The sequence below is a fragment of the Glycine max genome, chromosome 13 (assembly GCF_000004515.6).
Source record: "Glycine max cultivar Williams 82 chromosome 13, Glycine_max_v4.0, whole genome shotgun sequence".
Taxonomy (NCBI): domain Eukaryota; kingdom Viridiplantae; phylum Streptophyta; class Magnoliopsida; order Fabales; family Fabaceae; genus Glycine; species Glycine max.
Window position 1 is genome coordinate 9,121,926 of NC_038249.2, and position 26,732 is coordinate 9,148,657.

Consider the following 26,732-nt stretch of genomic DNA (forward strand, 5'->3'; position numbering starts at 1 on the left):
TTCGTAAAAAAAAAATTAAAAAGGTTTTTTATTTTAAAATAAATTGAGTTTTAAAAAAAGATGGGATTTTTATAATTAAATAAATAAGGAAAAATAATTTTATTAATTAAAATAATGGTTTGAAGGAAAATAAAAAGGATATTTTATTTATTCATTGATAAGAAATAAAATAGAATTCTTGTTTATAAAATAATAAAAATAAAGAAAAATAGAGTAAATAATAGGCTGAGCGTACCTGATTATAAATAGAGACATATTAGGTCAGTTTTCGGAATAACGATACTTCTCTACGCTTCCTCTTAATTTCATTTTTTGCTTCTTCCTCTTCCAAAACCCTTTCTTTTTCTCATGACATAGTATCACATTGCTTATAGGCTTAAGTCTTAGTATAATTGTTGCATAACACTTGCTAATTGTCTATTATGAAATTGATGAGTGTTATTATGTCTTCACTAGAGTGTGTGATTTATGTGTAATATGATTGATGATTGAAAAATGAATTTTAAATGATAAAGTGGTGAAGTAACGGGGATTATATTAAGTTGAGCTAGGTTATAAATACTTCCATAATTTATTTTGTTCATGTCTTTGTTTATTTGTATTTTTTTTAGAAATGTGATAACTCACTCTCTGTGTGTTATTTGTGTTTGGAACCTGTGATAATCTCGAACCTTGTGTTCATGGGAGCATATGACTATGCTAGAGGACGTCGGGACACAATGCTCTGATAAGATGTGACATTGAGGATGATTTTTTATTTTAATTGTATGATGTTATTTTATTTTTTTATTTTACCTCACTGATTTAACAAAATTTCTTTTGTAAATTTTGACGACTTTGTTCTGAGCCGGATATGTTTTTAATAAGTTTTATTTGGTAATATTAAAGCGAATGGGATCCTTTTACTCACATAAACTCCTTTATGTTAATTGAATAAAATCATTTTAGTTAATTCCGTATTTTTATATGTTTTTGTTATTTATATGTACGTCAGGGTAGAGGTGTCACAACAACAGTACAACAAATCATTAAATATTTGTTGGTCACTCCCGGTCGTGGTCTCTTCTTTCCTACAGGTGCAACAATACAAATTCAAGCATACAACAATGTTGATTGGGCTGGATGTTCCGACACAAGAAAGTCTACTACTGACTAGTGTAAGTTTTTAGGAGATGTCTCTATCTCCTTGAAATGCAAGAAACAGGAATCGATCTCTAAATCCTCCAATGAAGCAAAATATTGGTCCATGTTTGCAACATGCTATGAAATTATTTGGTTACGGAGCCTTCTTTCAGAACTAGGTTATTCACAAAAAACACCAACTCCATTGCATGCTGATAATACAAGTGTCAAACAGATTGCAACAAATCTTGTATACTATGAAAGAATAAAGCAGATAGAGGTCGATTGTCATTCTATCAGGGAAGCCTATGACCGCAGAATTATCACTGTGCCTCATATCTCAACATTTGTTTAACAAGCCGACACCCTCACCAAATCTTTGACACGTCAACTGCATAATTTCATAGTCAGTAAATTGATGCTTGTAGATTCACTAACATCAATTTGAGGGGGGATGTCAATAGAATTAATAGGCACATTATTTGGCATTATTTGTGCAGATTTGTTGGCCCTTTAATCCAACATATCTTGCATGATTGTATAACTGTAATTGTGTAATTATATCCTTAATTAGTTAGTCCAACTATAGGTTACCATTTATAGCTTTTTAACAAACTTCAAGACTAAAAATCAGATTGTATTCTCCAAACAAGAACGCATAATTTTCACCCCAATTTCTCTAAGTTTGACATTATGGTATAGATTTACTGCACTCAGTGATGCCCTCCAAACAAGTGTTTAGAGACGAAGGGACTCATTAAATCACTCACAGGGCATGGGGGCAAATAAGGATTTTTAAAGGCTAAGAAATGATTGATGAAGAAAATCAAACAAAACTCAAGAACAAATTATTACCAAAGCTATTGCTAAAGAGGGGGAAATTGTTATATTTAATAGACTAACCTCAAAAGTAAACATTTGAAATGACTACAATAATATTGTGCGTAAAACGAAGGAAAGAGAAAAACTAACATTTAAAACTAGGATCACAGCTGGTAAAAGGAGTTCAAAAAAATTTAAGACAAGCAAAAATTTGGCATAATATTACCGTTCCAAGAGTTAGCAAGCTTTTATTAATATAGGAGCCTTCTTTCCTCCGCAAACCAGTTGTTTCGGTTTTAGAACTTTCAGACCCTGCAAGATCAATTAAGTGCTGGAAAAGAAGGAAGGAGCTTTTAGAAGTGGTAATAAACAAAATGCTGGATGCATTTACTGGAGCAATATAGTAATGAATAATCCTGGTCTTATCAGTATTACCAAGTGGGACAATGTCACATCCTCTTCCCCTATATTTTCATCTCGGGAACTGCTTTCAACAGTCTGAAAGAAATAATGTAATCAGTAAAGCAGCATGAGCCCCATAAAGAAATAGAAACAACAACAAAGTACAATCCATTAAGTAATGATTGATGAAAACACATTCATAATGAATAGCGTTTAACATATAGCTACTCAATGCAACTAATTTTATGTTATACCATAGTTATGTTATGCCTTGTTTCCTATGAATTTTAAAATATCTAATATGTTCATGTATGTCATCAATTTCTAGCAAGGACTTTTGGTAACAGATAGAAAATTTTATTATTATAAGACCATCAAATGTTGAACACATTTTAAATTTAAGCCCACTAAACAGAATTTTGGAGTGTTAAATGACAAAGAACCATGCATTCAAATCTTAAAATATATGGAGATTATCTTGGCATACCAAGGTGAAAATAGTGTGGCTTCGACTGCTGACTAGATTGAAATTATTTGAACCCACATGTCTATGCTCTGCATTATTTCAGAAACTAGACATTAAAATGCATGAATTAGAAGAAATAAGAATCTAACAATACAAGACCAAAGAAAATATAACAACCATAAACGACTCTCGAAAGCAGGTCATAAAATTTGCAGTAGGCAGCAAATTTTAAGTACAAAAGATGGTCATGCTTCAGTAGGAAACATAAAGCATTGTGAAGGAAAAACTTAGAAATGAATGCTACAAATGGTCTAAAATGAGAAGAAACTAGAAAGGGAAGACAAACATAAAGTTTATTATACCTTCGCCAGTAGCAATCAAAGAAAGGGCATGAGCAGGGGATAACACAACTTCCTCTTTGATTCCTTCAACATATGTACCCTGTCACCATTATATATACCTTGTAGTCTCATTATATGATTCAATTAAAACGCATATCAAGCTGCATATCTGAGATAAGAACAATAACAACCAATAGATGTTTGTGTGTAACAAACAATATTGCTAGCAACACACTCTTTTTAAGAATCTTCAATATTGGGTGTGGGTTGTAACACTCCAGTTTTCCGTAAATAAATATATCTTGATATTTATTAAGTATCTTTTTTGAGTTTTTATAATTAATTAAATTAAGTAAATATTTTGGAGTGAGATATTGGGTTGAAATTGAGTTTTAATGATTAGTCATGTGGATAAGAAATTAATAGTTTTTAGAAATTAAATAAATGAAAGAAAAAGATTTTTTTAATTAAAATAAGAGTTTCATAATATTAAAAAATAAATAGAGTAAAATAATGTTTTAAAAAATGAAGGGGTGTTTAATTGGTTATTTACTTAATAAAAGAGTAAAATATAATTTTTTTTTATAAAATAATAAAATTAAAAAAATAGAATAAATGATAGGCCCAGTAAAACAACGATGTCGTACTTGTTAACCGTTGGATCGTCCTGAAATTTGGACATCATCTTCGGAACTCATTTTCACACATTCTCGTCGTTGGGATTTGTGAAATAATGATTGTAGAGAAAAATATGCCCCTTGCACAGACAGTGAAATTGAGACTCCAATCATTTCTCTTTTTCTCTAACGCTTGGGAACCCTAGTAGAACAACCAGAGAAAAAAGTTGAGAAATCTTAGGGAACCGCTAAAGACGCCCCTATCGTTGTCAGACTATACACGTGAACCCGTTTAAAGGTAATGAGTTGGGGATTAGAATGAACATGTCTAGAGATCCCTATAAGATCAATTTTGGGCTATTTTGGACTGTTTTATGAAATTCAATTTTGTTCTCATGCTTTTCATCGTGAACTGACTGTGTTTAACAGACCCATTGATGTCCCGATGCGAAATTATTGTGAAATTGTGGTGCTCTATTCTCTTGTTCCGTGCTTTAAAAATTTATCTGTGATTATAATGTGTGTCTTTCTCTTGTTTCTCGTACCTATAAAATATATGTTTGATTGTTTTATTATCGTGAATTGAGTGCGCATTTAGTATATTTGTGTCATGAAATATCTACTTGATTTTAATATATTATCGTTCAATTAACTACCAACAACCTCCTTATTTTGCTTATTGATGATGGTCGGAAAGATTTTTATATAATACTTCATGATACCATGCGAATGTGCAAGGTTGCGCTCTGCTCTTGAATCAATTGGATAAGCATAAAGTTATATCAAGAATAGGACAAAATTTATTAGATTAGCATGAGAATTAAATTGTTGGAAACATTCTTTGTCATGTTTTGGTCTCATAAGCTTATTACTTGTTGATGATTATAACACGTATATATGTATATGAATTGTTAAAATAAATTAGGAATTAATAGTTCAAATAATAATTAAATTGAAGAAAATTAATATATTAAGATTCAACCATAAATACTTTCAATGCATTTTTTAGTTTAATTATTTATTAAATATTTTTAATTTAAAATAACATAATTTGATTTAATATATACATGTTTTGTGTCATGTAAATATTAATATTGTGTGATGTTTATATGATTCATGAGGTGTGATAACATGTTGTTTTGGGATTATAACATTGTGCGGTGCTATCTCGGATGTTTTTGGGACCCAAAGCAAAAACTAAAAAGGGACCCCTAAACAATGGAAACGTATTTCATAAATAATTCATCAAAAAATTTCATGAATTTATAAATTCAACCATCATAAAATAATACACAAAACTCTTATATATCAAAAACTTCACCAAAATGAAGTTAATAAAAAAAATATTTTTTTTTAAGAAGTTGGGAGGCCCCCTCAAAATGGGAGCTTTGAGCCGTCGATCACCTTAAGTTGTGACATCGGGACTTAGGGTTTTATGTTGTTTTTATTATATGTCAGTTTGAGATATGTAGTTGAACATGATTTATTTTTATGTTTCTCATTGGAATTTCAATTGTAATACTGGTACGGTCTTTGTTTGAAGCTGGAACATATTTTTATATTCTTACCGATAAGTTATAACTTGGTTAATCGGCGAATGTGAATCTTTTACTCTGTTGAGAAGTTTTATATTAAGTTGTGAAGTAAATATTTTTAAATCACTCCTGTTATTCTATGTTTCCTTTCACTATATGTATATCGAGGTAGAGGGTGTCACATAGATATCAAATATGGTTAGCTTCTAGCTATTACAACTGAAGTAATTACAGTAAGAATTAAGTTTTAAGTAAATTTATGATTTATATTGATATCGAATTGAATTAGGATCTCTTTCGGCAGAATTAGGACTAAGGTTGTCAAAATCAAATTAGAATACACCATACTAATCTGATATCCTATTAATCAAGTGATTGGACACAGGTGATTAATGTATTGAAGTTAAGGTTGAATCATTCGAATACTACCCGAGTTCGATCCTTGGCATAAACAATTCTTAATCAGACTTCACTTACCTCCCGGTCGAACTCTAGATTAACCAGGGTCTCTTTCCCCTTATGAACAGGGTTAAGACAAAAATCTAATATCCTATTATTCAGAGTCTCAATTCTCTCTTTTCCCCTTCCCTATTTAAACCTTATAATTTCAACAGGCAAACATTCAGACATTCAGAGTTGAAGATAAATTCGCCCTGTAAAATTCACCGAGTGAAACTTTTGGCAATGAGAACAAGGAGCTAGCAACATAGTGTGCTTTAAAAAAAGGAAAGGAAAGCCAAAAGACTCTTGGATAAGCAATTGCTGACATGAAAAACAAAAAATAAATAATGACAGTATGACCGCTCTTGACTATCCAATATTAATTTAAGAAGTATAAATACCTGAACATCCTCTCGTATTCTTAGATTCTGCCCAGTTGGATCCAGCAAGTCATTAATGACCTACAATAAAGAGCACATAAAATTGAAAAGTGATACTCATTAAGATATAGATACATATGACCAAGGATAGATGATAGATTCATGCCTGAAGGACTAATCTACATAGAAATTTGAGGGAAGGGAAGCAAAAAATAAAAAGAAATGGTTCCAAAAATGAGGCTTGTAGTTGCAAGTCAAATTGGAGACATTGTGCCAAAAGATATTTAAAATAATTCCTTTTTCAAACACCCTCTTATGTTTATATTCCCTAACAAGTAACAACTGATGCAACCAAGATAAGTCTTGGCCAAAATTATTTTCAGTCCATCGCAAGCAGCCAAAGATTATTTCATTTATTTGTCACTATAACGTTGACTGCACAAAGCCTATTGGCATCTCCATTTGCAATGGAGTTTGTGCAAAGCAATTTTTTTTTCTTTTTCTTTTTTTTCTTTCGGAAAACTGGGTTCCAAGTTCCAACAGAGGTTTTATGTGCTGGAAAACATGTAACTTCCATTTCATCTGTTAAACAAACAAGCACTAAATGACTAAATAACTATACTATTCATACTGTTAAAAATCTGTTTTCAAACTTCCATGCTTCTACTTGTATAATAGGATCACTCTCACATAATGTTCCACCAAAAGTGTTTGATGACAATGGCCGCCATCCTATGTCACTTGCAATCATTTCATATGAGTTTATGTCATTCCTGCATTTAAACAAACTTCATTTTTTTATCCATTTTTATGCAATAACTAATCTAGATTGTGTCCCTCATATCCTGCCTGGGCTATTCTCAGACAATAGTGAAGTTAATTTGGTCATCAATCCAAAGATGAATTCCCACAATCTTGGTACATAAAGATGAGAGCTCAATAAAACATAGCATTAGTACATGATGCTAACCTCATTGTAAATCTCAAGATATGAGACGCGTAATAAGAATTCTCGTCCAGGAGTCTGAAATGACAAACATGACCTGTCAAGGATATGAATGGATTTCAAGTCCAGTCTGGAAAATTTTTTAACTTTTTACCTCCTGTATAATACTAAAGACATCCTTCACTGCAAGTGGGATAATTCCAGGTGATTTTTGCTCCCCCTGGGAAAAATATATAGCAAATTTAGAAAGTATACAGGTCAGGAAACAGAAAATAAAATTTTTAATTTCGAAGCAATGCCCCAGCTACTCTAGTGTCAACCAACTAAAGTCCTTAAAGACAAAGGAGGACTATTGATCTGCAGAATGATCACCTTACTTGAAAGAACATTGCTTTTATTTTTTGCTAGGGAAACAGCTCATGCTAAATTCTAGAAGAAAATTTGAACAAGACATTTTGTATTAGAGGAGTAAGGGGCAAGATTAAATAATTAAAGATTTAGCACTATCTTGTCATACGTATGACCTGACCTCTTTATCTTTAATCCCTAACATTTCTGTTTCTGGCATCTATTTAGATATGCTTTGAACTATATTGCTTCCCTGTGGCTGTAATAGATGATTCGGCAAAAGTTCATTGTCCATGGAAGATGTACCATTTTGTTTGATGGGGAATATTTGGTTGAAAAATATAGACATATCTCTTATCAGAATTTGAGTTTATTGCCTTGATTCTATGTTTTTTCCTTTTTGGCTCTTGTTAATATAGTGTTCATTTTATGACTTATTATTTTCTTAAACTCCTAGACTCCTACTCCCCTAGTCCATGCTGATGCATATATATCACTCTCCAACAGTGTGAATTTTCATTATGGGACTAGATTTATAACTGTTGGAAACCACAAAATAGTACACATGCCCGCTCCACTCTCCAAATTGTCTAGATTTATTGTAACTTAGGTCTTGGGGAATAGAGTTAGAATTATTAACTTAATTATTCCTTCTTGTAAATTGCATCTTGTATTTATTTTTCCTATGTAATTATTCTGTATATATATTCCTGGGCTGAGTGTCTTTCACTTACATGCATGGTATGAGTCTTTCCACTACTAGTAACACCATATGCAAAAACAGTACCTGCAGATCATCAAAGCAACTTTCAGTCAATATTGTGTTAGGTGTCATGTTAGGTTTGTGTAAGAGAGAGAGCTTACCAACGTATTTTGCTAGAAAATAATATGATTCCACCTCAGAAACAACATTAACATTTATTAAGACTAAACTAATGCCATATTTGGGAGGGACCAGCATCCCTTCTCATAAAAGTCTAATTATGAATAGGCCAAATTGCAAATTTGGTCCCCTTTTAATTTTTTATCCGCAATTTTGGTCCCTTATTTAAAAAAATCTGTAATTTTGATCAAATCCTGAATTTTGCATATGTTTTTTTTATCACTATCTCCATTCCTTTTATAAGAAACAAGTTATAGTGTAAATTATGACTTGTTTCTTGTAAAAAGGAACGAAGGTAGTATTATTTTTACATTTTAATTAATGAATTATTTTTTACGGTACTTTAAGTTAATATATTAGGTCTAGGATTCAATTAGACCAAAATAAAAGATGCAAAATTGAGGTCTGAACCAAAATTATGGATTTTCCAAAATAAGGGGGCCAAAATCAAAGAAAAAAATAGAAAGACTAAAATCATGGAATAGAAATTAAAGAGAGACCAAAATTACAATTTAGCCTTACAAATATGAGTTGCAGGTCAGGCTATTTCATGGTAAAATGAAGCACTACCATGTTTATTTATGCCAAAAGAGTGCTAAGGAAAATAAGGTTGTGTAGTATCTTGACCTTCATCTCTTTTGTAACTTGTAAGTAATCAAGAGGAACCAAAAAAGTAAACAGATGGGGAAAGGAACCATAGTCTCCTTACTTTGCCATGAACTATAGTTGTCTCACGAGTGATAACTAGCGTACCTCATTGTCCAGAGGCTCTTCGCTATGCGAAGATATGGGGGAGGGATATTGTACGCAGCCTTACCCTTGCATATGCAAAGAGGCTGTTTCCGGATTCGAACCCATGACCAACAGGTCACCAAGGCACAACTTTACCGCTGCACCAGGGCTCGCCCTCTAAAAAACTTCGTACCCCATTGCCCAGAGGCTCTTCGCTATGCGAAGGTATGGGGGAGGGATAATGTACGCAGCCTTACCCTTGCATATGCAAAGAGGCTGTTTCCGGATTCGAACCCATGACCAACAAGTCACCAAGGCACAACTTTACCTTAGTTGGAAACAATTGAGAACTTGTAAAATAGGCAATCTTACCTATATTCTTCAACCATTAAGTCTATCACCTTATGTATCAATATGAGCCAGAAAATAGGTACTTGAATTGTGCTATATAAGTATGTTTTGCATTGTGATGTGTATACACTGTACAGTATTCAAGCGCAAGTGGAACAGGAGTTTTATTCTTAAATTTGATTTGATTATATACTCCAACCAAGTCACCATCATCAACTGAGATTATTAGTATTCAATTGCTCATGCAGACAGCTTACAGATCATATACACTAAAGTATGTTAAAATTAAAACTCAAAGGAAAGGACGAATAAATGAATAGTCAAGCCACCTATTCCAATCATTAACTTACAACAAGCCCTTAATCCATTAATTTCTTCCTCTTTCAAAAAGACAATCTAATATACACAAGTATAACTAACAGAAAAAGCATTACCGTTAATCCCTTCCATAGCACCACTGACAACATGCTGAGCAGCCACATCATAAACATGCCGAGTTGTTGTTGCAGGCCCAAATACCTTGTCTGTGACACGAAAAATATAGTAACAAGAAATGCCATAGAAAGAAAGCACAAAATCAACCAGTAATGTACTCTGCAATTGAGTAATGCTGGTTTGACACAATTCAGAAGCCACAAAAAGTCTCATGTCTCACCTGTATGTTTTTACTTTTTACCATTGACACAACAGCTTTCTGAATTAATGGAACAGATAAAATGTTCTGACGTTTTGTAATTTAAAGTTGTGATTATAGCCGGATTACAATGTAGTGTAACTTAAATTGTTCTATGAACTAGCGTCACTCCAAATATTTAAAATAAAAAGAAAAGAAACTATAATATGTTAAATATATTAGCACATGTTTTGAAATGGATTCTTTTTGACAAATAATAATTTTTTATAATTCTCTTAAAAAAAACTTCCAAAAAAGTTATTTTTTCTTAAAATAAGCTAATTTCAATAAACAGGTAAAAATAATTGTTTTTTTTCTTCTTTCAAAACAATTTAATTTAAACATGCACAAAAAAAATACTACCTCATCTTCATCTTTAGATATTTTAACCTTTTTTTTTATCCCAAAATAATTGATGTTTTACAATTTCAAAGTTCAATTAATGTTTTTTTCTCAAATATATCCTTATTTAATATCCACTCCTAGTGGTATTGGCATCAAAGATCAATGCATTAAATAAGGACATTTTAGTCCAAATATTATAATATCTTACTTCCATTAACTATTTATTAATGTATATTAACCTTAAACATTTAAAGATATGAGAAGGAGGTAGTATCATTTTCTCAAAAATAAACTAATTTGAGCACGCACTTAATGAATGGATGGTAGGATTAACATAAATAGAAAGTGAGCAGAAAATTCAGCTCACCCCAAGATGTTTTCACTTTCAATTTGTATAGCAATTAACTAAGCATTAAACTAATTTAAAATATGTTCAGCTTAATAAATTACTTCTTCAATAAGATTTTATTAAATATGAGCTTAATCCCAGGATTAACGGTGAAACTTAGTGAAATATGCTACGAAGTACGTATTATTCAAATAAGTTAAAATATAAATCTTATAAGAAAGTAACAAGTCGTTTTTATAAATTTAAATAAACTTTCAAACACTCACTTACTTACTTAACCCATAAGTAACCTACCAACATTCAGAATTCTGATACTTGGTTAAGTATAAGAACATTGTTGATTAAATCAGTTCGATAATCCATCAATTAACATATATTAGCTTATAAACTGAAATAGAACACTTTCATCAAGCCACACGAAATTGCCATTTTCCCAACATAAATCCCAACACCCCAACTACCTGAGCCAAGCCAAGTGGCACATTTACATATTTTTATTTGTTTCTCCTTTTCGAACAAAAGCATTTCAAATGAAAGAATGAACGTATATAATTACCAAAAAATGCTATATAATAGTAGTAACTAGTAATAATAGAGTTTCAAAATAGCGTATGCACTTAAATAATAAATAATAAATAATAAAGACCTAAAAGTCATTCCTAGCATGATTTCTTATTAATCCACATTATAGAAAATTTTAATGTGTGTACAAAAAGCTTACACTCATGGTGCATAATAAAAAATTGACTAAAATATGTTTTTAATCTTCGAAAATATGAAAATGTTCGGTTTTCGTCCCTGCAAAATTTTTGGTTTGTGTTTCATACTTGTATTTTATAAATGTGTTGTTTTTTGGCCAGAAGTCATACTCGGTCAACTCCAAGCCTACCTGTGCATTGACTGTGCAGGCAAGTCGGTCCATTAGCCAATTAAATATTGACACATGTTAAAAACTCTTTCTCTCCTTCTTCTTCACTGGAAACTCCTTTCTTTCTCCTAAAGAAGAAGAACTCTTTCTCTCCTTCTCTCCTCTTCTTCGCCAGAAACCCCTTTCTCTCTCCTCCTCCTCCTTCTTCTCCCTCCCACCACCTCACTTACCCTCTTCCTCATCATTCAGGTTACCCTCCATCAAAGCCACCTCCCAAAATGACCCCCCCTCCTCCAAACCCTAAACTCATTCCTTTCCCCCATTGTCAAAACCACCTGCATCCTCATCGTTGCCACCGCCTTACTCATGCGTTTCCACCACACCCTGCCATCATTGTTGCCCTACTCACTCCCCCTGCCCCTGACACTGGCACTGCCCTCACTGAGGACGAAGTCGAGAGGGTCCTCGAAGATCGTCTCAGCACCAACCCTCACGACACTGACACTCGCCATGCCCAGGCCTTCTTAGTGCCCTTCTTCTCGTCCCTCAATTTCAACATGCGCGACCACACCATGAAGGATCCCGCCATGCAGATTGATCGCCAATTGCAGGTGCATTCGAAATTCATTTAGAGTATGTTTGGATAGAGTATTTAAAACAGGGAAAGTAATTTAAACAAGAATTTAAAATTCTTTAAGATAAAATTTGGTGTTTGGATATTTTATTTGAAAATTTTTAAAATTTAAGAAATTTTAAACAAAAGTTTCAGTTAACTAAAATTAAGGAATTTTAATTCCTGACTAAAAAGGAGAGGATTTCAAAATTCTCACTACTCTCATTGGCTCCTCCGATCCTTCCTCACACTCTCATTGGACCCTCCCTCACACTTTCGCTTGACCCTCCCTCACTATCACTTTGGCAGTTTCGTCGCTCTCTCTAGTTCGTTGATTTCTCATCTCTACTTTTTTTTCTTCTTCTCTAATCTAGGGTTTCTTGAATCAGATTTTGTCATTGGTTTGTGTTTTTTATTTTGTTTCTTAATCTCGATTCCAATCCATGGATTTGGGGTTTTTTATTGGGGTTTGGTCCCATTATTTTCCTTTTGGGGTAAAACCATGCCTGATTTAAAATATTCGGCCAAAAAAACCCAATCCCTCCCCCCCCCCCCCCCGTCGGTGGAAGATCTGGCATCATTGTCGTCGCTAAACATGGCAACGGAGAAGTGAATCGAGGGGCTGGTGATGAAGGTCGGAGAGAATCTTTTCAATTTCATGCAATCATTTTGCGGTGTGGATGGGTCAAAATTGGAACCAATTTTGAAAAAGAAAAAATTTAATTTCTTTATCCAAACACAAAATTTTGAAAATGACAAAATTTCAATTAAAGTATTTGAAATTTTTAAAATTTTAAATTGTCTCATCCAAACACACTCTTAATTTGTGAATCATTCCGATGCGAGTTAGTATTGTACCCAGAGGAAGAGAATGAGAGACGGTAAAGTTGGAAAATTTGAGATTTCTGATTTGGGAGTTAGGATTTGGCTTGGCTACTTAAAGATGGTGGGCTTTTGGGTTGGAGGTGGTGGTTGTTTGCTTCAGGTGTGGTGGTGATGGTTCAGCTGGTGGCTTGTTTTTTTTTTTTCATATTTATATACAACTTGTGGCAGTTAAAAAACGCCACAAACTATATTACTGTATTTTTTATCTTTTATACAATTTGTGATGAGTTTCAACCTCATAATTCGTATTTTAAATTTTAAAATAAAAAATAATATCGTTTAAGATTAGATATAATCGAACCGGGCTTGAAACCAAAAAATGACACATTTATAAAATATGAGGACGAAAATAAAACAAAAAATTTTCCAGGACGAAACCGAATATTTTCATATTTCTAAGTATTAGAAACATATTTTAGCCTAAAAAATCAAACCCTTTTTAGTGTGTGAACAATTAGTAATTACAAATTAGTAATAATTAGAGAATAAAAAAATAAAAATACTAACCAAAACCATAAGCAACGGAAGGATTGTACTCATTTCTGACTATACTGTCTCCATCCGCATACCACGCCACCTCGTCCCCTTTATTAATTTCTCTCCCACTAACCAAAACACGCACAATAACCGCAAAATTAATTATATTAATAATAACTAAAAAAACTAACTATTTAACCATTAATATTGGCCTTTAAAAAAAACTAAAAAAGCATACGAATTAAAAATAAAAATAAAAATAAAAAATACAGTCAACAAGTCGTTAATGAACTTTTATACCTGAGGGGACGGAACCGGACGGTGACAGTGACATTCTCCTTCGCCTTGCTGACGTCAGGCGCGGCGGCGGTAGTCACCGGAGAGACTGACGCCTTCGACGAAGGCCTCGACGCGGCAGAGGAGGACGGCCTCGAAGCGGTGGAGGACGACGACGGAGTGGTAGGTCTTCCAGCGGGTTTGACGGCTCCCGCCGGCGACTTCCTTGAGCGGAGCGGCGAGACGGAGGCTCTTAGGGAGGAGCGGGCAGCGGAAGACATTGACGGAGAAAGAGAGGTGAGAGGTGGAAGAAGGTGTGAGAGAGAGTGAGAATTTGAGAGAGAGTGAATGGATCACGTGCCGGCCATGGAAATGCAGAGACTTTGGAGTTTGGACTCTGTCTTCTCCCTCCAAAAAGGGCACAATTTATTTTGATTTTTTAATTACTTTTTAGTATCTTTTAAATTTTAAATAAAAGCCAAACTTTAGTCCCATGATGATGATTGTGTAGGGAAAAAAAAGGATTTTTTTTATAAATTATATTATTGATATAAAGTATTTATTATTCATCTTGATTGTTTAAGAAGTTTGAATAAGTTTTATTTAGATCAATTATACGTTAAAAGAATTAATTTTTAGATGTTTCTTATTCATAAAAATTAAAGAGAATATAAAAAATTTATAATAATTCATATATATTTTTCAATAGATTGAATTAGATTTTCTGATATAAGTTTTTAGATGGAATGTGATATTCATACAATAATTTATATAATATTATTTTTGGGTTTATTTTTTTAATTATTATGGCATATAATAAATGAAATAAAAAAGATAGATTAAAAAAATTAGAATAAATTATAATAATCATCCATGAGATTTTTTAAAATGGTACAAATATCTCTTTTTTTTATCATCACAATAACATTTCTTGTGAAAGTACTAGTGTAATATATAATTAAAGGATAATATGAGTTATGCATTAATAAGAGAATAAAATAATAATTTTATCTTATCATTTAATTATTATCGTTTGACTTATTTTAAGATAATAATTTTAAAGATTAACAAACTTATTATATATGATGAATTATAATTGAATGATTATACAAAACTTTTTAGAATATCATTTTAATAATTTTTTTCTATGCTAATATAACATATAAAAAAAATTCACTATAATGTTTTTGGAAATATTCATATAAAAACAGAAAAAGGAATAGTGTGATGAATAATTTGAAAAAAGTTCAAACATGTATTGCTCAAAATATTATTAAAAATTTTATTTTTTGAAAAATTCACTACTATTTTAGTATGTTCATAAATTTATTTGTAATTGTATGTATAAATTTTATTATAATTGAAATTTGTAATAATAAATATCTTTAAATATATAAAGTTGTATTTTAGATTTACAATCAATAATTGAAATAATAATAGTAATCATAATAATATAAGGTAATTTTTAAATACTAACCATTTTTTAAAAAGTATCAAAATTTAATTTAAAGATAGTGATAAAAGATAATAAATTGAAATAAATACATAATTAAGAATATCAAGTATATACAAAGCAGGTCAATCTCTACTTTCTTTTCCCATTTAACTAGTCTTGCATAAAAAGGATTACCTATATCTATAAAAATAAAATAAATGTAATTTGAAATTGTAATAGAGAAAATTTTAACTAATTGTTAGTTAAGTGTGAAATACATATCTGTTTTTTTTTTTCTTATCAATTGTGAAATACATCTCTAAAGCATATAAGAAAAAGAATATTAAGAATGCTTAATCAAGAGCATAAGAAGACTCGTAGTTTTTTTTTTTTTTTTGAGGAGAAGACTCATAGCTTAACACTATAAATTGTGTTTTTTTTTTTATATACAAATTGTGTATTTTGTCTATTCTATGCTAAAAGCAAAATTCTTTGAACTGAAATTATCACTGTATAAATACAAAGTTAAGTATTTAATAAAGTTACATATTTATATGTGAATTAAAGATTATTAGTTAATTAAGGTAGAAAATTTGCATGTTAATTGATCCACACATTCGATTACAAATTATGTATTTTTTGGGATAATTTCGTTAGGGTTCTGTTAATCATTATTTTTAAGACATTAATTAAATAATATTAAAAAAGTAAATATTTTTATAAAAATCATAAGAGAACGTAAAAAAAATCATGAATAATGTAATTTTATATATTTTAGTTAAAAAAATTAATTTCTTAATCAATACTAAGGATAGTAATTAACATTTTTTATTATGTTATTGTTAAAAATATTCTTTAATTTTATCAATAATTAATATCTATTGAGTTTAATAGAATATCATTTTTTTGGTATGGTTTTTATCATGAGATCTAAAAAACTTGTTTAAGAAACTGGAATTCCACTCCATTTAAATCAATAATTTATTGGTTATAAATTGCATATCACAATAAATAAATAAATAATGAAATTTTTTTAAAGATAAATTAAGAGATTTAATCTTTAAACAATAAGTAACGATGAATTATTTTATGGGGGTGAAATGGGAGTGTGGAGCCAGGACAACACTCAACAGTGGTTTGTGGTGTAAGTGGAGCGATGTGGTATGGTAATGGCGCTATTGTTTGTTTAGAGAGTGTCACTGAGTGAATGTTGTTGGTTGGTAACATTGGTATTCGAGCTTTTCTGCCAAAATAGATTTTAAATTCTGCTACACCACAAGACCCTTTGTCTGTCATTAATAGACAAATTGACCCCTTCAACTGTACCAATAAACAAAATATTCAAAAACTAATTATTTTATTTGGTTGTACGTTGCCGGAAACGGACATCAAGGTCTGTCGCGTTATTTTTGGAAAGCATATTATAAAAAAAAAAGTAAGAATGTAAATCTTAATTAATATATTAATAAAGAAATCATGTTTATAGGAAAAAAAATAATAAAAATTGAAATTTTGAAAACTTTTTTTCATTTTTAAAAATCATTTTTTTCCTTTTTTTTTCTTTACTCAATAAAAAAAAATATTTTTATACGTATAACCTTTCTTCTTTATTTTCTTTGCTTCCATTTAAACATGTATTTATCTTCTATTATATTTATAGGTAATCTAATTTAAGTTTTAAAAAATTGAGATTAACTCCTTTACCAAAGTTTTCATTGGAAAAAAAGTTTATCCTTCCTCTGGCTCATGTAAATTCAACATCCACTCGAACATATTTTTTAAGGGAACATTTTTTTAAGTGGTTAACGATAAATAAACATGACAATATAAAATTATATTATCATTAATAAAAATTACTTGTGAAGCGACATTAATTATATTAAACATTTCAATAAAATTATATTAATTCAAATTGAATGATTCAGGTATCATCTGATTATTATCAGAAATAATTCTTAATTAAATTTTACTTATTTTATTATTAAATTTTGATTAGTCAAGATTTCTTTTTAATAATGAATTGGGAGTTAAAACAAAAAATAATAATCTTATGACTATATTAATCACTTATAAAATAAAATTAATTATCCATAGACATTTCAATATTAATTGCATCATTAAGTGTACACAATTATCTTCATTTACTTTTGACCTCTTACAAAACTAAGTTAATTATATTTATACACATAGTAAATCATACATGATGGTGAATAACTTCGTGATATTACTAAGTAATATTTGTGAGACAAAGTTAATTAAAATTATATATCCAAATAAATTTATAATATTAGTAACAATATTTTGTTTTCTTTTAAAAAAAGAGAAATCGTCATTTTCATCACTAAATGTGTAGAGCGCGAATAAATTTGTCCTTGAAAGATGAAAATTTAAATTTTAGTCCTCAAAAGTAAAAAAAGTGCGACAAATTCATGCATATGTTAACTTTTGTATGTTATCGTTAATGAAAGAGCCTACACGATACAAAAGGACGAAAACATAAAAAAAAATTGTTAACATGATTTGTGAATAAATTAGACCAAAATGTTAGTAAGTTATTATTGAACCAAAATGTCATTAAGCTATTATTGGACAAAAATGTCAATAATTTTTCATTGCACCAAAATGTCAGTAAGTTACCGTTGGACCAAAATGTCAATAATTTTTCATTAGACAAAAATATCAATAATTTTTTTGGACCAAAATGTCAGTACGTTTCCATTGGACTAATTTGTCAGACCTCAAATTTTGTTTCATATAATTTAATCTTCATTTCCTCTTTTTTTTTTATCGTTGCAAGCATAACATTACAATAAATACTTAAAAAAATAAGAAAGCAAGCAAAAGTTAAAACAAACATAATAATAAGCATAATTTGTCCGTTGTTATGAAATTACTAATGTGACAGTATTTTACTCAAAATATGAGACTCAAACAAAATGCACAACTATTAAGTTAATCATTACAAAAAAAATGAGACCCAACTTGATTTTGTCACTACCTAATGTTGTTACAGTATAAATTTTCCAAAATATCATTCTACCAATGTACAAAAATAAACATTATAACTGTGTGTCAATCATTACAAATTTATCCAAATTATAATAATTAGTCAGAATCTGCTATAAACAAAAGACAATCATATCTCATATTTCACTTATTCGAATCTTGGCGGCGGGGAAGCCCTGATGTGAGTATGAAGCTCGTGTAATTCGGTTGGTTCATCCTATGAGATAATACATCTGGAAATATAATTCAAATTGGTGCTGAAGGCCTAACCAGAGGTGGTCTAAACATAGTTGATAATGGTGGAGCTGTGGAGGTATGAAGCTTGTTTCCTACAACAATTATAAATAATGACTAGTTATGCATAACATAATTTAACAATAACTAATAAGTTATATGTAAAAGTCACTCACATCACTAGAGTTGGAGCACTTTGAGTGGTAGTTGGAGTTGGAGCACTTTTAGCATTAGGAGTCGGAGTATTTTCAACTTGAGGAGTAGATTGAGAGCAGTTAATCTCATCTTATAAATATGTAACATCTAATATAAATAACTTATAAGCAACAATAAAAATAATTAATCAAATTTTAAAAAATATGTTATTGGTGTTGTTGTGGTTGCATTTGAGTTACAATATTTGTTAAAGTAATTATGTTTATTATTATGTTTGTTCTAACTTATGATTGTTTTCCTATTTTTTGAGTATTTATTGTAATGTTATGTTTGTAACGATAAAAAAGGAAAATATAAACATTAAATTATATTTTATTCTTAAATAAAATGAAATTTGGGATCTAACAAATTAGTCCAATGGAAATGTACTAACACTTTGGTCCAAAAAAAAATTACTGACATGTTGATTTAATGAAAAATTACTGACATTTTGATCCAATGGTAACTTATTCACATTTTGGTCCAATGGAAACATACTGATATTTTGGTCTAAAAAAATTACTGATATTTTGGTCAAATGATAACTTAGTAACATTTTGATCAAATCTATTCAACATTCATGTTGGCCATCATTTTTGTGACATTTTCATCCCTTTGTGTCACATAAGCTATTTTATTAACGATAATAGATGAAAGTGGATGAATGAATTTGTCACATTTTTTTTCCACTTTTAGGGACTAAAATTTGAATTTCCATCTTCCGAAAACGAATTTGTCAACGTTCTACACATTCAAAAATAAAAATGGTTATTTACCCTTAATAAAAAGTAACAATATTTTTTTATGCAAAAAGTAACCATATATTAATAATTGTATTCAATTATATTTATTTATTTATAACTAGTAAAAATAAAATTAACCATATACACACACGCGATAAATCACATGCTATAGTGGACACTGGGTTGAAAAACTCAATGGTTCGTTAATTGAAACTCACTTTTTTTTTTGTGTATAATGATGATAATAGAAATCAAACTTATGGCCTTATGTATCCAATTTATGCACTAGTACAAAAGTGACCTTCCACATCGCGCTATCTACATCGGTTATAAAAAAATTGATGTAGTACATGATGTGGTGGCATTTTTATAAAACCACCTTTGATGTGTATGTTACGAAGGCGGTTTTATAAAAACCATCTTTGTTCATATATAGACTACTACGATTTTTTAATCACCCGTCTTTGAAGTCATGCGATTTTAATTTCATCTAATTTCACTTTCGAAGGTGCATACCTTGTTGAACGTGACTGCTACCCTTAAGCTTGTTGTTGAACGTACATCTACATTTTCACCAAGACCTGCACAGTGCCATAAGCTCCATTGTCACCTCGTTCCCTCCACTGTGACCTTGATAGTGTGCCACAAGCTCTGTCATCGTTCGACACTCCCAAGGTCTTGATAGCTAGTGGATTCTCCTTCACTCCGTTGTGGCAAGTATTGTTTCTAGGTGGCTCTGGCCTTCATTTAGTAAGTAGCAATATTTGATTCATGCTCCTTAATATAATTTCTTGTTTGTTCGTGCTCCCTTATTTCGATGTATTTCATATTATGAATTTGTGTTTTTTAAACCCTAAATCTACTTAGTAGAAATTCTTTTTTCACATAAATCCCTTTTTTACCCAGTAATCATTATGCCTAAAGAATGAAAAGGATCCTTATCTACATTCTCTTACACTTAGCCAGAAATTCTTACATTTATGTTGTTACAATGATGGTGTTGTTGCAAACATTGGGAGAGTCATTTTAGGTCATTAAGCTATGTCCATATTTTATCGTGGTGGTTGTTTTGAAAATTCAGCCCCTTATCTCTCACAAAGTTTGACATTCATCATTAGAAGTCTTGTAATAGCCTTGACTGAGTTCAAACTTTGTAGGTGATTATAACCTCGGTACATCACATACAGATCAAAGGTCTGTTGTAATATGTAAGTACAAAGAGTTATTTTTTTGCTTAATTTGCTTTTGTAGAAGCAAGCTTCATGATGATGATTCAAGTATGAATCAAATAGTTTTGATGATGACAAAAAGCCCAAAAGAATGACTTCAAGATTGAGTCAACAAGTTCAAGATCAAGATTAATTTTAAGATTCATTAGAAGAAATCAAGAAGATTCAAGATTCAAGAGAAGTTGATTTCAAGAGAAGATGAATTCAAGATTTAAGAGAAGAAATCAAGAAGACTTCACAAGGGAAGTATTGAAAAGGTTTTTTTCAAAAAGCAAACTTAGCACAATTTTGTTTTACAAAAGAGTTTTCTCAAATTTTTCTAAGTTACCAGAGTATTTACTCTCTGGTAATCGATTGAAAATAGTCACATCTTTTCATAAAATGCATTGTGTAATCGATTACATGATTATGGTAATCGATTATCAGTAACAAGTTTTGAATAAAAGGTCAAGATATGTAACTCTTGACATGATTTTCTCAAGGTTATAACTCTTCTAATGGTTTTCTTGACCAGACATGAAGAGTCTATAAAATCAAGACTTTGACTTGCATTCAATAATCTTCTTAAACAACTTTTGAGAAACCTTTAAAACCTTTACTACCTTTACAATTCTTTCCTACTTATCTTTCTTCTTCTTCTTTTGCCAAAAAAATTTCTAAGTTTTCTGTTTTCCAAACCTTGTTCTTCTGCAAGTGAAAATTCTGCAGAAAACAAAAGTGTGCTATATCTTTTCATTCTTTTCTCCCTTTGCCAAAAAAAATTCAACAAGGACTAATCGTTTGAATTCTTTTTGTGTCTCTCTTCTTCCTTTTTCAAAAGAACGAAGGACTAACCGCCTGAATTCTTTTGTGTCTCCCTTTCTCTCTTTCCAAGAGAATTCAAAGGACTAATTGCCTGAGAATTCTTTTGATTCTTCCCTTTCCCTTAAACAAAAGATTTCAAAGGACTAACCGTCTGAGATATCTTTTGTTTCCCCTTACAAAGATTCAAAGGACTAACCGCCTGAGAATTCTTTGTCTTAACACATTGGAGGGTACATCCTTTGTGGTACAAGTAGAGGGTACATCTACTTGGGTTGTTGTAACTGAGAACAAGAGATGGTACATCTCTTGTGGATCGGTTCAAGTGGAGGGTACATCTACTTGGTTGTTCAAAGCAAACAAGGGAGAGTACATCCCTTGTGGATCTTTACTTGTAAAGGATTTTACAAGGTTGAAAGAAATATCAAGAACCGGTGGTTGCTTGGGGACTGGATGTAGGCACGTGTTGTTGCCGAACCAGTATAAAATTCTTGTGTTTGTCTTCTTCTTCCCTACACTTTTTAATTTCCGCTGTGTACTTTACTTTTATGCTTTACTTTTGTTTAAGTTACATAACTTAGTAGTAAAGCCTAATTGAATCTAGTAATATTAAGAAGGATAAGTTTTTAATTAGTCAAGGTACATTAATAATTAATTCAACTCCCCCTTCTTAATTATTCCGAGGCCACTTGATCCAACAACTTTATGTTTATTTATAGAACTTTTGGTCAACCCTTTTACCCTAAATGTAGGGCAAAAGGAAAAATTGCATTTTATCCCATTGTTTCTTCTTGTGAGGCTCATAATTGGTCATTCAAAGATCAAAGATAAAAAAAATAAGGCACATTCTGAATCAAATGAGTGTTTTGTTTGGCTGCTGCAACTTGTACACTTATAAAGTTAGAATTCATGTTTGACAGTGTAATCTATTAAGTTAACCTAAGTATACCCTTTCAATTTTTGTTGGCTAGATCAAGTTATTGTTGTATATATTGCAAGTAAATATTGTTACTTGTTTCCTTAATTAATTGGATAAGCTATGGTTTTAGATTTAGTGAAAGATGCAGCTATATATGATTTCTATAATTTTCAATCTAATAGCCATATATAGTGGAAGGATGAATATCATGAACATGCATTATGTGTGAACTCTGGTCTCCCACAACCTAAGCTGATGTTGAAACAATAGAAAAACAATTTGATAATGGAAGTATAGTAACCAGAGATTGGCATTTGTCCTAGCACATCATATCCATGTCCCCTTCTCACTGTTGTTGGCATGTGATGAAGTTGTATCTCTTAGAGAAAGTGACTTGCCACTATGAATGCCTAAAACTGTTGTCCAACAAAAACTTTGGGTTGGATTTATTATGGAAATAACTCTTACTTACACTTGAGCCTTGAAGACCCATGACTTTGTTGGGCCCATAACTTTTGGGATCATTTTTTGTTTTTCATCATGTCTTTTCACCAGCAAAAGAATGCATGAGTCTTTAAGATGAAATTAAATTAAACAAAAAGGGATGCCTACAACTTAGACCTCTCCAATTGGATCAGGTTGTAGAATACTAAAGTGACATTCACATAATATATAGTACTACTATATACTCTTTTTGACTGTGGAGCTACCTTGCTATCTCAATCATGAACAATGATTTTTTTTTCAGTATTCTTTTAACAGTTTCAGTTTTACATTTCAAATAGGCAGCATCTGCCTTTTATGCAGACATGCTTAAGTTAGACAGTGACATGTTGATGTGGTTGTGGAAGTTTCGTCTTTTGGGCTTCCCTAGCATTTTCCATTATGATTGTCATGTCTAATAATGACTTTCATTGTTAGAAGCATAATTGCTGGTTACATGTGAGGATTAGGTAGTACTAGCTTAGTAACTAATACTTGTAACAAATTATCTGCAAGTCCAAATTTAGAGAGATTGGCATTGTTGCTATTAACACTATCAACCATGTACTACCTGTCTTGGTTTATCATAATGTTGATAATTCAACTCCTCTATGAATAAAGAACTTCAGCCAATGCATGTGCTTCAGCTTCTTTTGCATGAGGGGATCCCATTCTACAATTTGTTTTTGCTAAATGACAAGCACCATTACTATTTTCGATGCATAAGCCATATTCGAACAGACCTTGGTCTTGGAAAAATTCCTGCATCACCACCACATGTTAATACAACAATGTTTTCCACTTTTCATACACATTGCATGAGTTCCCAACTCATACAATATCCCATAATAGATAAGCTTCTCAATAAGAATTTATAAGGTACTTAACAAAGAATAAATGTCAGCAGCCTGAGGGAGTCTTCTAAGAAGGTTCTTACATAACAACCATTTTAGAATAAGTCTCTTCTAAGACGATTTTTATGTAAAAATCGCCTTAAAATGTGTCTATTCAAAGACGATTGTTATGTAAGAACCATCTTAGAAGAGACTCATTCTAAGACGGCTCTTACATAATAACCGTCTTAGAATGTGTCTCTTCTAAGACGGTTCTTACATAACAACCTGCCTTAAAAGAGACATATTTTTTAAAACGGTTTATTTCATAACCATCGTGGTATGTCAATCACTTTTAACGTCATTAGCTTCAAAGATGGTTCCACAACCATCTTTAAATATATATTATAATCGTCGTTAAAATTTGATTTTCTAGTAGTGATGATTGTTGACTAGTATAATATTACTGTATTTTTTTCTTGCTGCAAAGTATTATTATATTCATGTTTCTAATCCTAGTCTATTATAAGTTTTTTTACCATTGCAATTAGCGTTTTTGCTTTCTTGGTGGAACTATGAGTTATCCTCATAAATCTTTGATCATTTGAGTTGACTGCAAGTGTAATACTAATCTTTAATCTATAGATTACTCGCATAATATTGTTAAAATGATTTAAAATAATAGTTTAAAATAATTAAACATTTAAACCTATACATATATAATAAAAATTACACTATTTTAAGAAATTAAAAAAAATTACAATAAGTAAATTTAAAACTATTAATTATAAAAACATAAAAATTTAGTCAACAAAATATACACATAAAAATCAAGTACCTATGCTTAGGGGTGGGTATAGAAATCAATTACCTATCTTTAAGTGCACAAATGATTAAGAACTCGATTTGAAAAAAATATAAGTCCCACATTCGCTAAAGATAAAGCCATGTAAAAGTATATAAGTGAGGGACAATTCTCACTACTTGAGTTAACTTTTGGAAATAAGATAGACCTAAACTCACATTCTAAAATTCTAAAAGAATGAACTAGCATTTAGCATTCGGAATATGTTAGATTTAAATCTTTTTACTATTTATCTCTTATTGCATTACTGCCAAATTTTATGCATTATTTGTTCGATTTTTCTAACTTGAAGTTCATGACAATCAACATTTGAAGAATAGAAGAGGTTGACAACTTCATATCCACCAATAAAGTTACACTTTACATTTAAATTTGAAGTCCATTCCAACACTTCTCCTAAAAGGTCTTTTGCTGGCAATTTTCCAGAAGCAAAATCTCATCGAAGACTAAGAGACATGAAAAAAGAAAAAGTGATGGAAGATCATACAAACATGTGTGATATTGCTAATTCTTTAAAAAAAAATGGTTGAGGTGTGTTTGAAATGAACACAACAGAGTTTATCAAACAAAAAAAGAGAGTGCTAGTGTTAAAGATATTTTGGGCACAATTGGAACTTGGAATGACATAGGTGTTAGCAAGCATGCCTCGTGTATGCATGCACCTTGTTTTACTTTATTTTTTTAAGCCATGCGTGCACCTTGTTCAAAACCGTTGTACTTTGAAAATTTATAATGAAGTTCCTTTTTACAGACGCAAGGAAATGTCACCTCAAATTGTGCCGCGGTATTCCCTTGGTTATTAGGCTCTCGAATTTTATGGTAATGGGTGTTTATATTTTTTTTTTTGTTCTTTATTCTTTTTGAGTATCGTGTTTGGATGGCTTTGACTTTTTAGGATGTTATAGTTATATTATGTGGTTTTGCACATTTTTTGGATGTCTCAATGTGTGTGAGTTTAAGTCTAACTCATCAATTTATAGAGGCCAGCCAAAGTCACGGTGCATTTAAGGCACTTGCACACTTGTAGAAAAAATTTACTAGTCTCCCTCAGCCTTGTAGCTTGCAGTGTAGGCTATTGTTGAAAGACTCTGAAAATGTTTTTTTTTTCACCGTGCAGCTTTTGCCAACAAGTTGTGCAATTGTACGCATTATAAATAGAGGGCTTTGCAGATGGTGGAATGCATCGAGCATAAGTAAAACAAAGCTTCTGCATAATTGTGAGAAAATAGTGAGAGAAAAATTAAAGTGTTGAGTAAATCCTAAGTGTGGAAAAAATACACTGGGGTGAATATCAACTTTATAACTCTTTGGTACCGTAAAAGTACAGTGTTAGAATAGGAGCAGATTTCACAGAAAATATTATATTGTATTTCTTGTGTGTCAAAGAGAACTGAGAGAATATTGTAATATTATTTGTTCCAGTGGAACATTTTTTGGAGTTTGTCCCGTGATTTTTTTCTCGGTATGGAAAGGTTTTTCACGTTAAATATTAGGGTTCATTTTTATAATTAGATTTTCAATACACCCCTCTCAGGTTGAAGAGTAGACATCTCGAATGTGCATTTGCAAATGATTTGATAATGACCCGGTAGCAGTGGCCCGATAGGCCCAACACCCAAAGAAGAATATTTCCACATGCTACGGAAACTATATTATGTGGTTTTGCAGGTTTGATCCCGATCATGGGCGTTTGAGCCTTCAACTATAGTTAAAATATTGTTTGTGAATTGTTGTTATTGATTTATGGTTAACTTATTTTATCCTATAATGGACATGGTTGAGGAAACCAGTTTTTGTAACTGTTTTTTGTGTACCAGTTTTTAGGTTGTTCTATTTTTTATTCCCTTATCCAGGATTTTGTGCTTTGTGATGATGTTTTGACCCTGCCTTTTCAATTAAGTTGAACTTTATTACGATGTTCTCTGATAAGGCATTCCCCTTGTTTATCTTTGGCCGGTCGTATACTTTACATTTGCCTTTAAATTCACAAAAATAGGTTTTAGACCTCTCTGTATAGAAAAGGAGCAAATTTTGTTTGAACTCTATCATACATTATACCAACTAGATCTTTTGATTTTTATTCCTTCTATCCCGTTAATCCTTAAAACAACAAAATC

The 26,732-nt window shown here is 31.1% G+C and overlaps 1 protein-coding gene across 4 annotated transcripts in view; it reads right to left on the reverse strand.

Annotated features, from left to right (window-relative positions):
• Positions 1–14,302, reverse strand: part of LOC100817131 (kinesin-like protein KIN-7C, mitochondrial) — a 31,336-nt gene extending 17,034 nt beyond the window's left edge. For 3 of the 4 annotated variants that reach the window (XR_001384411.3, XM_014766413.3, XM_006575108.4), the window contains exons 1-11: positions 13,897–14,302; positions 13,627–13,724; positions 9,821–9,910; positions 8,155–8,207; positions 7,227–7,292; positions 7,097–7,150; positions 6,148–6,207; positions 3,175–3,253; positions 2,834–2,901; positions 2,380–2,442; positions 2,171–2,275 (exon numbers count right to left, since the gene is read on the reverse strand). Coding sequence is in view for 3 of the 4 variants with exons in the window: in XM_014766413.3 (XP_014621899.1) it covers positions 2,171–2,275; positions 2,380–2,442; positions 2,834–2,901; positions 3,175–3,253; positions 6,148–6,207; positions 7,097–7,150; positions 7,227–7,292; positions 8,155–8,207; positions 9,821–9,910; positions 13,627–13,724; positions 13,897–14,153 (993 nt within the window). In the remaining variant the exon portion in view is untranslated. Of the gene's footprint in view, positions 1–2,170; positions 2,276–2,379; positions 2,443–2,833; positions 2,902–3,174; positions 3,254–6,147; positions 6,208–7,096; positions 7,151–7,226; positions 7,293–8,154; positions 8,208–9,820; positions 9,911–10,041; positions 10,101–13,626; positions 13,725–13,896 lie in introns of those variants that run through there. The other variant, XM_026125135.2, reaches the window with a different exon arrangement.
• Positions 14,303–26,732: the final 12,430 nt, after the last annotated feature.